At 33.9% G+C, this 17,048-nt stretch overlaps 1 protein-coding gene across 1 annotated transcript; it reads right to left on the bottom strand.

Moving 5' to 3' along the window:
• Nucleotides 1-799: 799 nt before the first annotated feature.
• Nucleotides 800-7,904, bottom strand: LOC146164441 (pyruvate dehydrogenase E1 component subunit beta, mitochondrial-like). Its single transcript, XM_083381219.1, has 9 exons — nt 7,755-7,904; nt 6,440-6,517; nt 5,604-5,711; nt 5,009-5,107; nt 4,607-4,760; nt 4,350-4,481; nt 3,892-4,094; nt 2,229-2,370; nt 800-1,316 (listed from the first exon to the last, which is right to left on the bottom strand). The coding sequence occupies exons 1-9, from the start codon at nt 7,779-7,781 to the stop codon at nt 1,150-1,152; spliced, it is 1,110 nt and encodes a 369-aa protein (XP_083237345.1). The 5' UTR covers nt 7,782-7,904; the 3' UTR covers nt 800-1,149.
• Between the last annotated feature and the right edge of the window lie 9,144 nt (nt 7,905-17,048).

Genomic DNA, 17,048 nt, shown 5'->3' with positions numbered 1-17,048 from the left:
AAACCACTTGGTGTTAACTGTAGGCCTACATTGTTATTTATAATTTATTAATTATATACATTACAGATATAAAAATGGCAAAACGTAGAAAAAATACTCGCCACTTTCGAGAACAAGACAAATTACGTAAACGATATGAACGCAAAAAGGTGAGTAAGTACAGTATTTTGTGTTTATGTCATGGATTTCGGTAAACCTTATTTTGTTTATTTTTTTCGGAGTTGGCACGAATCTCTTTCGGCGCATTTGACTAAATCAACCTGAACGAATTAACACTTTTCGATTGGCCATAGCATGTTTACTGTTAAAAAGTGATGTCCATTAAGTAGTTTTGTGACTTGATGTCCCCCAAACAAAAGCCTCGGCCCGGTATGTCAAAGCATTATTTCAATTCGACTTCGGTTTTTTGAAATTTGCTTGGCATAGTTTTTTATTTGGGCAAACTTTATACATACTAGCTTCATACATTGCTCCTTCTTCTGCCAAGTTTTCACTTTAGATCGTTAATCTTTCTGCAAGCTAATTCTTCCCTTAAAAGGTAAGATTGTTTTTAGCAAGAAAGTCAACGAAAGTTGTGTCTAAATCTATAGAAATTGCTCGGTAGCTGGTTATGAGAATCGTTGAATAGAAGCTATTAACAAAAATGTGTAAACCAGTTCGCGTCGCGGCACCTCGGACTTAAAAACGGCCATTTTTTCACTTGTATCATGCGCTTAAAATGAGGAAACATATCAAGACTCTGACGACGCCAGTTGAAAACAATAGCCGTTTTGCTACAAACACAGTCGAATTTTGTTAGATTTGTGTATTTGCTAGTCCCACATGTTAACGTACATTACTATCTTGAAGCCAAAAATCAGCACAGAATACAGAGTCGCAATTTATCGTGAAAAAGCTTGGCAATCCGGTTTAAACACAGGTCACATGTTTTCGTTGACTAACATGTAGTGAACCAGTAGTTAACCGTTTCGAAACAATCAGCCTAGAAAATAACAGGCTTTCGGTAAACTAGGAGTTAGTCGCTTTACCTAAAGAATATCTTATTTAATATCTATGTGAAACAATAAAAATGCCAGGCTTGTACGCAAACATATAGCAATTTAACGATGAAACAAGTATAAATATAATATTAAAGGTAAAAATGCAAAATTAGAGCTTTTCAGAGGCCGGTTGCACGTGCAGTGTCTTTTTAACGGACAGCACTATGTCCTTAACGTCGGGCAAAGCACCATTTTCAAGAACCTGGGCGTAGGGCATTGGTACATCTGCGCCAGTAACCCTTACAACCGGTGCGTCGAGGTAGTCGAAAGCAGGGCCTGCGGAAAAATGGAAATCATGAAATCCAGCCATGAGTTTGTTACATATTGTTAACTTTTTTGTCGATCTTGGTTGGTAGCCGTATTTGTCGAATTCTTAATCTGAAAGCCAGGCAAGACAAATAGTCGTGAAGAATGGAAGGCAATAAAATCATCTAAAACTGATTTCCTCAACCTATTATGCAACGTAATGCTTTGAAATTTTTTTTGTCAATTCAAAATAGAATTAATACGTAATAGTCGTAATAACGTATGAATGAAAACAAACCAAACCCGTCGGAACAAGACCTAAATGGCCAGAATCGGACATATACAACATTTTACCCAACCCGTAGCCCCACACCTAGCTTGATCAATCAATCCACTAATAATTTCTACCCTAACCCAATTTTAACCGCGCGTATTACCCGTCCCGAACCCAAACAAACAATCTAGTTCCAAAACAGTGGCGCCCCAATGGCACCGTTCAAACTAGTAGGGCGCCCAAACGTCAACATCAAAACTGTTCCGGAACAGGTGTCTCCATACAGTTTAGGGCGTTATTTTGTCCATTCAGGTATTATTCTGATGAATTTAGGACTTGCTCTCACAGATTAGGTTTTATTCAAACGATTTTAAATTCCTAATACTGTAATATTAAAGATTATTTTGCTTTAGATATATTGTTGCTTCGAAAGTCCTATTGTGTTCTCCTTACAATAACATCAATGTTTCACCAAAACATATATTTCCGGGTTGCCACACAATTTTACTAAAAACATTTAAAATCCCATGAAACACGATAATTATTTATCATAAATATACTAGGACTCGTTATTCTTGATTCGAAACCTGTTATACTTATAATTATTCTCCTATTATACCTAGAAATATTCCAATCTGTCACATAAAACACTGAAAACAATTAAATACCTTCCATTATCTGCGCACATATTTCCGATCCAACTCCAAACATCGGCCATCCACCCTCAACTGTCACTAGGTGATTCGTTTTCATTACACTTTTTTGGATACACTCTATGTCGAGAGGCCTGATGCTTCGCATATTAATTACCTGCAAAACATACGTGAGGTGAAAAAAAAAAACTAAGTTAATTTGTAAAGTCGAATCCCATCTCTTAACTATAGAAACGTCAAATGGTTATCATAAATACCCAAAATATCAGCAATGTAAATAACAACTAGATTGTGATGTACAACCGTTAACTCATTTGCAAAGTAATTAACGCATTTACATTTAGTTCATACGTAATACCCATGTAAATATTGTACAACAGAATCTTGACCATGAACTACCAATAGTCAGAAAAGATGATTAACTGATCTGACCAAGTCAAAAAATAATGGCGAATTGGCGATATATAACGTCAGAATCTAACATAAAACTCAGGTGAGCTAAGCTGGTGTTTGGTCAAGCGGACAGGTTTCCGTCAAACATTTTTTTACAGGGCACAACTATCCATTCAAAGCCCCCCAAATATAAAACCAACAATTTCAACGATTTTTTATTATTAAATCTTTTCGAAAACAAAAAACACTGTAAAAAAAGAAAGGAATCTCAATACAGAAAATGACATAAAGCCTTAGAAAAATAGGTAACAATGTGTCAACGTTTTTTGTTTATTTTTTAATAAACGTACACACATTGTCACTTTTTTTAAATGTGGGCAGTTGAATTGCTTGTCGTGTAAAGCGTCAAAATTGCTATACATTACAATCAATTCGTATACACCAGTGATTATACACCTTAGGGACGCTGTCAACACTTTGGGGTTTCAGCTCAAATTGAAATGCTTGACTACCAGCACCCTTATGCTGAAACAGCTTGTGTGAGGTGAATGATCAACGTTGGTTGAATGCTAACTGCTAAGGGCAGCGCTTAGTAACCAGTGAGTAATGAGCTTTTTTAGATTACAATAGAGTACAATAAGGGTTTTCTCTATCACAAGTTTTACAGACATTTTACAATGCACAAAAAAAAAAACAATATAATAAATATTGACTTGAGATATTATAATTTTGAATTTTACGTGAATGGAATTAACAAACTGTAGTTAAGTAACAAAACTGACAATCTCCAAGATTGCGTGGAAACATTAAGGTTTTCTACAAATAGTGTGTACAAATTGTTGTTGGAATATTTAAAGTGACGCTTACGCAACTTTCCCGAGCTCTAAAAAAACCCAGTACGGTCAAAGAATGAAATTGGGAAGCTAGGTGACCTTAGCTATAATAAAAAGTTTGTCGAGGAAAGGACTAACACAAACAATGCCACCAAAAGATTTGCGTTTTTAGAGGTTTAGCGCAAAAACTGGTATTTTTAATGCGGTTCTATGTGTGTTTACCAAATTTAGCTATTTGTAGCTTAATTCCATTTCTTACTGTCTGGATGAAAGGTTTCACCTATTTACATATGGTTGGCCTCTTTATTTATTTTGTTTAACTGCTTTTGTTCTTTTTTGACGAACGTGTGCCAGACGGCAAGAGAATAGTGCACAGGCAAAATAGATATTAGTTGATATTAATAAATATCCATGATTTTTTAGTGGCTTAGGACTAGGTTATTATGTTATACCTCGCAATCAATTCCTTCACTGGCAAGTTGCTTGGCAGCTTCAATGCATTGGCCTACAGGCCTGGAGTGTGCAACGAGAGTAATGTGCTTGCCGGGGCGCTCAATTTTTGCTTTTCCAATTTCAATGAGAAAATCTTCAGACATGGCTTCCTCACTGACAGGAAAAGCTGTACCATACATGAGCTCATTTTCCATGAACACAACTGTAAAAGTACAAGCATTAATGCCAAGTTCACATATTAAGGTTGTGTAGGAGATTATTTGCTAAAATGCGATATCCAACTGGGTTGTATGTACTTAATATTTAACTCTACAAATTTAGATGAGCAAGAACTGTATGTAGAATTGTTCTTATCAAAATGTATTGCTAGCCATAACTGGTATGCCGTTTTTTGTTTGTTGGATATTTGTCTTTTATATATGAATAAATATAATATTTAAAAAAAAAAAAGTTTTACTTGGATTCGGGTCCCTTATGGCAGCTTTGAGTAAGCCCCTGCAGTCCTCGGAGCTGAAAGGCGAAACAACTTTCAACCCAGGACATGAACCATACCAGGCAGCAAAACACTGAGAGTGCTGTGCGGCAACACCTGAATAGACAAATTGTACTTTAACTTTGTTTTCCCAATATTTAATTCTAGGCTTATTGGCAAGTAACTTTGTATGGTTGGCAAGTTTATTTGTAAGCAAAATAGGTGAAACAATGAATACACACCTGCGGCAGCACCGTTTGGACCACGGAACACCACTGGAACTTTAACTGAGCCAGCTGACATATAGTGACTTTTGGCAGCAGAGTTGATCACTTGATCAATGGCTTGCATTGAAAAGTTGAATGTCATAAACTCACAAATAGGTTTTAGTCCAGCCTAAAAATGATTAAATAAATGACAAATTGATTGTGCAAAACATGAAGATATCTCTTCGCCCTTATACATAAATGACGACAATGATTTCAAATGGGAGCAAATATTCTTTAGACTTTCCTGTCTTAGTCAAAGTCAGTCATTAATTATGACTTTGACTAAGACAAGGAAGTCTAAAGAATATAGCATAATCAATCATCTATTTTTCATGGTCAAAGGAATTAGTACAGACATTCATAAATATCATATACCATTGCAGCTCCCACTGCTATGCCAGCAAATCCCATTTCAGTGATAGGTGTATCAATTACACGCTGGTCTCCATACTTTCTCCAAAGACCACGGCTAACCTGAAAACACCAAAATATTTAGAATAATTAAAGTTATTTAAATTTGAAATCTGTTACAATCGAGTGGTTTAACTTAAAAACGCAAAATTGAATATATATTGTATTGAAATAAATGGTTTTAAGTAAAATGTCATTTTACTAATGTAACAATATAAATATTTTTGAAAGGACTGCATAATCCTAGATTGAAAAAAATGTAAACCATAAGATTAAATTAATATTTATCATTGCCTTTTTTTTCCAGGTTAGATGTATTTGATATAATATAAAAATATAATACTAAAAAATCACAACTGTTAAAATAAACACAAAATTTATCATTTTATGCCATTTAAAAAAATTGTTATGTAACTATATAATACATGTTAAGATAGATCAATCAATAGCATGTGTATGTAGTTAGGCAGCTGCTTAGACAGAAATATAGTTAAAATTAGCCCTGAAAAAAATAAATATATAATACCTTTATTTAATGGTAACAGAATAATAAAAATACCTTATAAGCACCATCATACTGGGCAACTTCTTCACCAAGAAGAAATACTTTGTCATCCCTTGCCATTTCTTCATCCATTGCAGAATTGAGTGCATCTCGTACATACATCTAATAAAAGTAATTTTTGACTTGACTTATGTAAATAAGCAAATTAAAATAGATATTCTTCATTTTAAAAAGGGGTCCTTATCTTTACAGGTGTTTAGCACTAATACTGACCAAATCTTTAATACTGATACAATATTTTGTTCGAAATTTGGGGTGTCAACAGCAAAATAAACTAGTTTTCTTTCAGGGAAAATTTCTGAAATTACAATTTGCAATAATAATCTGAAGTGATTCACCATTAGTTTGATGTATCATATTTTTATATTTGCATAATATGTTTTTTTGTAAAACACTGTATCAATAAATTTGGTTGTAAATTTGATCTGGATAAGCTTGTTTAGACAAATTCTAGTTCTGCACTCTTGGTATGACTCCAATCTGGTATTGTGTGAAATCAGTGAAAAACATAGTGCATTAATGTAATTGCTAAATTTAATTATATTAAAACTTCTATCCTTTTTAATATTATCTCCCAAGGCATAGTGGTACTATTACAAATAAGATAAACATGAAATTGTAAAAGCTTGGGACAATTATATTAAAACTTTTATCCTTTTTTAATATTATCTCCCAAGGCATAGTGGTACTATTACAAGTAAGATAAACATTAAATTGTAAAAGCTTGGGACAATCAGCAGTTATTAACAATTAAGTTTTGTTCTACTGTATTTATATTTTGGCTAACTTAAAAGTCTAAGCAAAAATATTAGTGTTACATGTTAGTTTACCTCTGTAGGTGCACTGAGTTGAGCTGATGAGGAAATACTTCTACCGGTATTCCCAGCAATACATTTTAGCAGATTTGACTGTAAAATCATATATACTTCAATTATTATCAAATCTTGTTATAAGTTTACCATAAAAAGAGGTATATGGTATTTAAAGCTTATGTGTATTATATATATAAATATATATATATATATATAGGCATCAAGTGTAACAAAACAATCAAATCTTAATAAGCAGGTATGACCAGCAGAGTTGATTTTGTTAGATTTACAAATTCTTGCTGAGAATTTAGGGAAATATATTATTTAGAAATGCAACATTGAGGTTGAGGTATTCAGTTTAGGACTAGTTTGTTTAAATATCCTAAATATTGGCAGGGAATGGTTAGTTGCATGGGTATATACAGTATACAACCATTGGCGATTATACATTGATTTGGGTTTGAATAGGGGTTCATGTTTGGTGTATTTGTTGTTAAGTTTAATTTCCCCAGTTTGCATTACTTACATCATTGGTTCTGAATCGAGGTGCCGCAGCGCACTGGTGTGCCATTTCTAATGCTCAAGGGTGCTGATAGGTATTTCAGAATTTTTAAGAAGATTTTTGCTCTATTGGTAAACTTCTTGTTACAACTATTTGTGTCAATTAGAGACCATTATATCAAATAACATTTTCCCACATGTTTTAAGTTCATTCCAGTTCCAAAATAAAACGAGAATTCAAGTCGAAATCCTTTTTTTAGCGATCGCGGATACACAACTGAAAAAATCAGGTTCACCGCAATCACGGGGTGCACCAAAGGTTAACAGTGCACCACGCTTTTGCAATGTATATAAAATCAGGGTGCATGTTTGATTTTTTAGGGTGCAGGGTCAGTTTGTTAACTACAACTCCCAGGTGCACTTGCCATACTTTTCATAGTGGATGCCAAGGTATAATAGCTAATTATTGAACATTTATTTAGCAATCCCACAAGATACAACCCATAAGAATGGCGCTAGTCTAGAATCCTACCAGACTTTTTTTAGTAGTAACAAAACGATTTGTCAAAATAAAAATTGCCAGAAAGAAATAAAAAAGCGAAATAAATATAATATTAATACTTGACACATCTAAATGTGGCGCTGGTCTGGAATTCTACCACAACAGGATTATTTGGGTAAGGGTTAGTTTATGGTTAGGTTAAGCACTAATATTAAATAAAAATACTTTACCCACCCTCACTTAAACACTAACCCGACACCCTAAGAATTGTTTTAACGCTGTGGTAGGATTGTAGACTAGCGCCATAATGACTTATCATCAATGTCTTACGTGAAAGATATGACGCAGCGTCATCATGATCGGGATCGTTTATCGTCAGCTTTTACAAAATTAACAATTATAATACAGACAGTTTTGACAGTGGATAAGAAATAACACCGGTGGTGAAATGATACATACTGTAGTAGAAATTATTACCATTGTCATTTCGGCGAAATAATTTTTGGTATTTTTTTGTAGAAATTTTTCAAACCGTTTACCATAAATTATTTTTGATTGCCAATCTTAGAACTAAAAAAAAACATGTTCAAGAAAATTTATTAGCGAGTTTTATAAACGCTTATCAGAAAACCTATACACCGATGTTTTTATAAGTATTCGACATAGGAAGATTCACTCATATTTTATTGCAGTTTGTATTGCCAATAAACAAAACAATCAAAATAAAAAGTATACACTGCTTGCAAAGAGCTATATCTCACTTTCTAAACCTTTATTGATACAACATCAATGTAACCAATAACCATATATTTTATTTTTTTCATTAGACAAGAAAGGTTGACATGGGGAAATACCTTGGGGCTTATAAAGACGTAACAATAGCAACAATCAATAAAGGAAACGAACAACAAGGCAACAGTTTAAAGGTACATTATTGAACATTCACACAAAGAAAGGTACTTAAACAAATGTTGTAAATCAACTAAATCAATTCCTGATAAATTTTCCTGAAAATGAATTATGTGAATTTGAACATTTTACAGTTTAATTATCATGCGATAATCGAAACTTGACAGGCTATGACTTTTTTCCTTTCCCACGATTTTCCCAAACAGTTAAACTACCCAATACAACACTTAATAACATAACGTTAGTCACTAACTCATGCCATTCAGATTTTCGCAGAAAAGTAACTTTTTCGAAGACCTCTCAACGAAAAAAATGCTATTTTCTTCGTGCAAAATCTCAAAGAAGAAGCATTGTTTGAGAAGATAAGGCAATTCACAATCATTTCAAGAAAGTGCTTTCAATCACCCGTTGGAATGAAACTGATCAAATCCCGGGGATTCAGACTGTGGTTTGCCTCATTGGCCGCCTTTCAACGAAATTACTTTTACAAAGTACAATTTATTGAAAAAACGCATTTTAGCGCAGTACGTGTATCTAAGTTTAGCGCCTAATAAAAATTTATCCTCACCCAAGAATTGGATGAAAATCGCTGTATAGCAAGCCAGTACATTCTAAATGACATTAAGCCTGGTCACTGATTTGACCCATTCACCGTTTTCCAACGAAATGACTTTTACGAAGTACAATTTATCGTAAAAAACGCATTTTAGCGCAGTACGTGTATCTAAGTTTAGCGCCTAATAAAAATTTATCCTCACCCAAGAATTCGATGAAAATCGCTGTATGGCAAGCTAGTACATTCTAAATGACATTAAGCTTGGTCACTAATTTGACCCATTCACCGTTTTCCAACGAAATGACTTTTACGAAGTACAATTTATCGTAAAAAACGCATTTTAGCGCAGTACGTGTATCTAAGCTTAGCGCCTAATAAAAATTTATCCTCAACCAAGAATTGGATGAAAATCGCTGTATGGCAAGCTAGTACATTCTAAATGACATTAAGCTTGGTCACTAATTTGACCCATTCACCGTTTTCCAACGAAATGACTTTTACGAAGTACAATTTATCGTAAAAAACGCATTTTAGCGCAGTACGTGTATCTAAGTTTAGCGCCTAATAAAAATTTATCCTCACCCAAGAATTCGATGAAAATCGCTGTATAGCAAGCCAGTGCATTCTAAATAACATTAAGCTTGGTCACTAATTTGACCCATTCACCGTTTTCCAACGAAATGACTTTTACGAAGTACAATTTATCGTAAAAAACGCATTTTAGCGCAGTACGTGTATCTAAGCTTAGCGCCTAATAAAAATTTATCCTCACCCAAGAATTCGATGAAAATCGCTGTATAGCAAGCCAGTGCATTCTAAATGACATTAAGCCTGGTCACTAATTTGACCCATTCACCGTTTTCCAACGAAATGGCTTTTACGAAGTACAATTTATCGTAAAAAACGCATTTTAGCGCAGTACGTGTATCTAAGTTTAGCGCCCAATAAAAATTTATCCTCACCCAAGAATTCGACGAAAATCGCTGTATGGCAAGCTAGTACATTCTAAATGACATTAAGCCTGGTCACTGATTTGACCCATTCACCGTTTTCCAACGAAATGACTTTTACGAAGTACAATTTATCGTAAAAAACGCATTTTAGCGAAGTGCGATTAGCAAAGTTTAGCGCCTAATAAAAATTTATCCTCACCCAAGAATTGGATGAAAATCGCTGTATGGCAAGCCAGTGCATTCTAAATCACATTAAGATCGGTCACTAATTTGACCCATTCACCGTTTTCCAACGAAATGACTTTTACGAAGTACAATTTATCGTAAAAAACGCATTTTAGCGCAGTACGTGTATCTAAGCTTAGCGCCTAATAAAAATTTATCCTCACCCAAGAATTGGATGAAAATCTCTGTATGGCAAGTCAATACATTCTAAATGACATTAGGCTTGGTCACTAATTTGACCCATTCACCGTTTTCCAACGAAATGACTTTTACGAAGTACAATTTATCGTAAAAAACGCATTTTAGCGCAGTACGTGTATCTAAGCTTAGCGCCTAATAAAAATTTATCCTCACCCAAGAATTCGATGAAAATCGCTGTATGGCAAGCTAGTACATTCTAATTGACATTAAGATCGGTCACTAATTTGACCCATTCACCGTTTTCCAACGAAATGACTTTTACGAAGTACAATTTATCGTAAAAAACGCATTTTAGCGCAGTACGTGTATCTAAGCTTAGCGCCTAATAAAAATTTATCCTCACCCAAGAATTGGATGAAAATCGCTGTATGGCAAGCTAGTACATTCTAAATGACATTAAGCTTGGTCACTAATTTGACCCATTCACCGTTTTCCAACGAAATGACTTTTACGAAGTACAATTTATCGTAAAAAACGCATTTTAGCGCAGTACGTGTATCTAAGTTTAGCGCCTAATAAAAATTTATCCTCACCCAAGAATTCGACGAAAATCGCTGTATAGCAAGCCAGTATATTCTAAATGACATTAAGCCTGGTCACTGATTTGACCCATTCACCGTTTTCCAACGAAATGACTTTTACGAAGTACAATTTATCGTAAAAAACGCATTTTAGCGAAGTGCGATTAGCAAAGTTTAGCGCCTAATAAAAATTTATCCTCACCCAAGAATTCGATGAAAATCGCTGTATGGTAAGCTAGTACATTCTGAATCACATTAAGCTTGGTCACTAATTTGACCCATTTACCGTTTTCCAACGAAATATTTTAATGAATATTGCAACTTGCAAGTGAATCAACAATGCCGGGCAAACTTGGTATTAAGCCTGAACTCCACGTCAAGGAGTTGCCCTTTGTTCAGGTTTTTCCTTTCAACCAGAGTAAAAACCACATGTTCATAGGCATTATCGGAACATGGGAAAAAGTAACTGGTACTATTTAGGAATATAAGTTCAAATCTCTATTGGTTTACCGTTTAAGTGTGTTGACTAACATTTGCAGTTTCATAAACAAGTATTTACAAAAAAGTCCAAGTCAAGTCGTTTTCAACATAAACTGCAAGTCATCGGTAAAATCAGGTCTAGTTCACATAAATCCATAGTAGTCAATTCCAAGACAAGACATTGAAATTAAAGTTTATTGGTCAACTTTTAAAGTTTTTCATTTCAAGTAAAAAATATTCATTTTATTTCCAAGTGAAAAAAACAGTCAAATAGCAAAGTTTTTCATCTACAAATTGAAGTAAACTTACAAAAAAAGTTTAATACTTGAAATATTTAAAATTAATAATCAAATTCAACCTAATTGTCGATATGACTTAATCAATCTTTTTGCAAAAACTTTAACCACATCAATCTTTTTGCAAAAACTTTTAGCCACTTAAAAAAAAATCACAAAAAAATGTATATAAATTAGTTGCTGGTCAATAGTGGACATCAAGCTGAAAACTCGTAACATAATATTCACATCCAGAAGTTCAACAAGTTGCGTTTAATTGTTATTACACTAACAATTTGTCAATGAATCTAAAAAAACAACAAGAGTGTTTAGTGGTTAGTCTTTAGGGTAAAGGACAACTAAATTATTTGTATGTATTTGTTCCATTCAAAATAGGTAACGCTATAATGTATATTTATATATGTTTTATAATATGCCTTGTTCCACTGAAAAGCCTTCACTAGCTATAGCCGAATATGTGTTTGATTGATACCCTAACCTTTTAGAAGCATCTACATAAGTAATGCTTCTAGTAAGCATTTCAAAAAATATAACTGACTCATGACTTATGACCTTCCAAAAATATCCATTTACATCCAAATTATTGAGTGCCTTAACACATTCACAATAAGATTTTTCTTCATTTTTTTCTATCTTAAATTCTATTCCGGCAAATGTTTCGTTAATCAATTCTCCATCTGGATATTTTGTTGCCCGAAATTTATGATTTAAAAGTTTGCTTTGAATAAATTTCCACAGAACTGTTCTTTGGTCAGGATTCAAATAACTATTGTCCAATGTTAAAGTTAAATTAAAATTAAATAAACAACGGCGGCCTTCTATGAAAAGCAAGTGTCGACAACATTCTGGAATTGTTACTGCAGTTGACTGTGGTTTTAAAATAATATCTTTAATACGGTTACAAACATCAACAAATTTTTTTTCCAAATCTAAAATAATTCTTGGGTGAGGATAAATTTTTATTAGGCGCTAAGCTTAGATACACGTACTGCGCTAAAATGCGTTTTTTACGATAAATTGTACTTCGTAAAAGTCATTTCGTTGGAAAACGGTGAATGGGTCAAATTAGTGACCAAGCTTAATGTCATTTAGAATGTATTGACTTGCCATACAGAGATTTTCATCCAATTCTTGGGTGAGGATAAATTTTTATTAGGCGCTAAGCTTAGATACACGTACTGCGCTAAAATGCGTTTTTTACGATAAATTGTACTTCGTAAAAGTCATTTCGTTGGAAAACGGTGAATGGGTCAAATTAGTGACCGATCTTAATGTGATTTAGAATGCACTGGCTTGCCATACAGCGATTTTCATCCAATTCTTGGGTGAGGATAAATTTTTATTAGGCGCTAAACTTTGCTAATCGCACTTCGCTAAAATGCGTTTTTTACGATAAATTGTACTTCGTAAAAGTCATTTCGTTGGAAAACGGTGAATGGGTCAAATCAGTGACCAGGCTTAATGTCATTTAGAATGTACTAGCTTGCCATACAGCGATTTTCGTCGAATTCTTGGGTGAGGATAAATTTTTATTGGGCGCTAAACTTAGATACACGTACTGCGCTAAAATGCGTTTTTTACGATAAATTGTACTTCGTAAAAGTCATTTCGTTGGAAAACGGTGAATGGGTCAAATTAGTGACCAGGCTTAATGTCATTTAGAATGCACTGGCTTGCTATACAGCGATTTTCATCGAATTCTTGGGTGAGGATAAATTTTTATTAGGCGCTAAGCTTAGATACACGTACTGCGCTAAAATGCGTTTTTTACGATAAATTGTACTTCGTAAAAGTCATTTCGTTGGAAAACGGTGAATGGGTCAAATTAGTGACCAAGCTTAATGTTATTTAGAATGCACTGGCTTGCTATACAGCGATTTTCATCGAATTCTTGGGTGAGGATAAATTTTTATTAGGCGCTAAACTTAGATACACGTACTGCGCTAAAATGCGTTTTTTACGATAAATTGTACTTCGTAAAAGTCATTTCGTTGGAAAACGGTGAATGGGTCAAATTAGTGACCAAGCTTAATGTCATTTAGAATGTACTAGCTTGCCATACAGCGATTTTCATCCAATTCTTGGTTGAGGATAAATTTTTATTAGGCGCTAAGCTTAGATACACGTACTGCGCTAAAATGCGTTTTTTACGATAAATTGTACTTCGTAAAAGTCATTTCGTTGGAAAACGGTGAATGGGTCAAACTAGTGACCGATCTTAATGTGATTTAGAATGTACTAGCTTGCCATACAGAGATTTTCATCGAATTCTTGGGTGAGGATAAATTTTTATTAGGCGCTAAGCTTAGATACACGTACTGCGCTAAAATGCGTTTTTTACGATAAATTGTACTTCGTAAAAGTCATTTCGTTGGAAAACGGTGAATGGGTCAAATTAGTGACCAAGCTTAATGTCATTTAGAATGTATTGACTTGCCATATAGAGATTTTCATCCAATTCTTGGGTGAGGATAAATTTTTATTAGGCGCTAAGCTTAGATACACGTACTGCGCTAAAATGCGTTTTTTACGATAAATTGTACTTCGTAAAAGTCATTTCGTTGGAAAACGGTGAATGGGTCAAATCAGTGACCAGGCTTAATGTCATTTAGAATGTACTGGCTTGCCATACAGCGATTTTCATCCAATTCTTGGGTGAGGATAAATTTTTATTAGGCGCTAAACTTTGCTAATCGCACTTCGCTAAAATGCGTTTTTTACGATAAATTGTACTTCGTAAAAGTCATTTCGTTGGAAAACGGTGAATGGGTCAAATCAGTGACCAGGCTTAATGTCATTTAGAATGTACTAGCTTGCTATACAGCGATTTTCGTCGAATTCTTGGGTGAGGATAAATTTTTATTAGGCGCTAAACTTAGATACACGTACTGCGCTAAAATGCGTTTTTTACGATAAATTGTACTTCGTAAAAGTCATTTCGTTGGAAAACGGTGAATGGGTCAAATTAGTGACCAAGCTTAATGTTATTTAGAATGCACTGGCTTGCTATACAGCGATTTTCATCGAATTCTTGGGTGAGGATAAATTTTTATTAGGCGCTAAGCTTAGATACACGTACTGCGCTAAAATGCGTTTTTTACGATAAATTGTACTTCGTAAAAGTCATTTCGTTGGAAAACGGTGAATGGGTCAAATTAGTGACCAAGCTTAATGTTATTTAGAATGCACTGGCTTGCTATACAGCGATTTTCATCGAATTCTTGGGTGAGGATAAATTTTTATTAGGCGCTAAACTTAGATACACGTACTGCGCTAAAATGCGTTTTTTACGATAAATTGTACTTCGTAAAAGTCATTTCGTTGGAAAACGGTGAATGGGTCAAATTAGTGACCAAGCTTAATGTTATTTAGAATGCACTGGCTTGCTATACAGCGATTTTCATCGAATTCTTGGGTGAGGATAAATTTTTATTAGGCGCTAAACTTAGATACACGTACTGCGCTAAAATGCGTTTTTTACGATAAATTGTACTTCGTAAAAGTCATTTCGTTGGAAAACGGTGAATGGGTCAAATTAGTGACCAAGCTTAATATCATTTAGAATGTACTAGCTTGCCATACAGCGATTTTCATCCAATTCTTGGGTGAGGATAAATTTTTATTAGGCGCTAAGCTTAGATACACGTACTGCGCTAAAATGCGTTTTTTACGATAAATTGTACTTCGTAAAAGTCATTTCGTTGGAAAACGGTGAATGGGTCAAATTAGTGACCAAGCTTAATGTCATTTAGAATGTATTGACTTGCCATACAGAGATTTTCATCCAATTCTTGGGTGAGGATAAATTTTTATTGGGCGCTAAACTTTGCTAATCGCACTTCGCTAAAATGCGTTTATTGCGATAAATTGTACTTCGTAAAAGTCATTTCGTTGGAAAACGGTGAATGGGTCAAATTAGTGACCAAGCTTAATGTCATTTAGAATGTACTAGCTTGCCATACAGCGATTTTCATCGAATTCTTGGGTGAGGATAAATTTTTATTAGGCGCTAAACTTAGATACACGTACTGCGCTAAAATGCGTTTTTTACGATAAATTGTACTTCGTAAAAGTCATTTCGTTGGAAAACGGTGAATGGGTCAAATCAGTGACCAGGCTTAATGTCATTTAGAATGTACTGGCTTGCTATACAGCGATTTTCATCCAATTCTTGGGTGAGGATAAATTTTTATTAGGCGCTAAACTTAGATACACGTACTGCGCTAAAATGCGTTTTTTCAATAAATTGTACTTTGTAAAAGTAATTTCGTTGAAAGGCGGCCAATGAGGCAAACCACAGTCTGAATCCCCGGGATTTGATCAGTTTCATTCCAACGGGTGATTGAAAGCACTTTCTTGAAATGATTGTGAATTGCCTTATCTTCTCAAACAATGCTTCTTCTTTGAGATTTTGCACGAAGAAAATAGCATTTTTTTCGTTGAGAGGTCTTCGAAAAAGTTACTTTTCTGCGAAAATCTGAATGGCATGAGTTAGTGACTAACGTTATGTTATTAAGTGTTGTATTGGGTAGTTTAACTGTTTGGGAAAATCGTGGGAAAGGAAAAAAGTCATAGCCTGTCAAGTTTCGATTATATGATAATTAAACTGTAAAATGTTCAAATTCACATAATTCATTTTCAGGAAAATTTATCAGGAATTGATTTAGTTGATTTACAACATTTGTTTAAGTACCTTTCTTTGTGTGAATGTTCAATACTGTACCTTTAAACTGTTGCCTCGTTGTTCGTTTCCTTTATTGATTGTTGCTATTGTTACGTCTTTATAAGCCCCAAGGTATTTCCCCATGTCAACCTTTCTTGTCTAATGAAAAAAATAAAATATATATTGTTATTGGTTACATTGATGTTGTATCAATAAAGGTTTAGAAAGTGAGATATAGCTCTTTGCAAGCAGTGTATACTTTTTATTTTGATTGTTTTGTTTATTGGCAATACAAACTGCAATAAAATATGAGTGAATCTTCCTATGTCGAATACTTATAAAAACATCGGTGTATAGGTTTTCTGATAAGCGTTTATAAAACTCGCTAATAAATTTTCTTGAACATGTTTTTTTTTAGTTCTAAGATTGGCAATCAAAAATAATTTATGGTAAACGGTTTGAAAAATTTCTACAAAAAAATACCAAAAATTATTTCGCCGAAATGACAATGGTAAATTATTAAGGTTAACATGGCATTTAAGCGTTACGTCAGGAGCGTAGTGTTCATGTTACAAAAAAATCGGATCAAATAATACCTTTTATTTAAATTATTTCTAAAATATTTATGAATGTATGGTATATTACCTATTAACTACACATGTACTGCTTTCATACATGCAAATGTTAATCGGCAGACTCAAGCAGCAAAATAAACTACAATATTTATAACTACTGTAGCTCTTGTGAATCAATGATGCGTATCATACCAATTTTTACACTGTATTGTGATCTTGTGATTATACATTTGTGCTCCGCGTTA

This window comes from Ascidiella aspersa, chromosome 2 (genome assembly GCF_963924565.1).
Source record: "Ascidiella aspersa chromosome 2, kaAscAspe10.2, whole genome shotgun sequence".
Taxonomy (NCBI): domain Eukaryota; kingdom Metazoa; phylum Chordata; class Ascidiacea; order Phlebobranchia; family Ascidiidae; genus Ascidiella; species Ascidiella aspersa.
The sequence above is the reverse complement of the archived record's forward strand: the minus strand, read 5'-3'. Positions and strand labels throughout refer to the sequence as shown.

Excerpts from the sequence above, each read along its gene's own strand:
- LOC146164441 (XM_083381219.1), bottom strand. The coding sequence starts at position 7,781 with ATGATGACGCTGCGTCATATCTTTCAC. Across the intron at positions 5,712-6,439 it reads AACTCAGTGCACCTACAGAG|ATGTATGTACGAGATGCACT; the intron begins GTAAACTAACAT and ends TACTTTTATTAG. Across the intron at positions 4,761-5,008 it reads TAGCAGTGGGAGCTGCAATG|GCTGGACTAAAACCTATTTG; the intron begins GTATATGATATT and ends AATCATTTTTAG.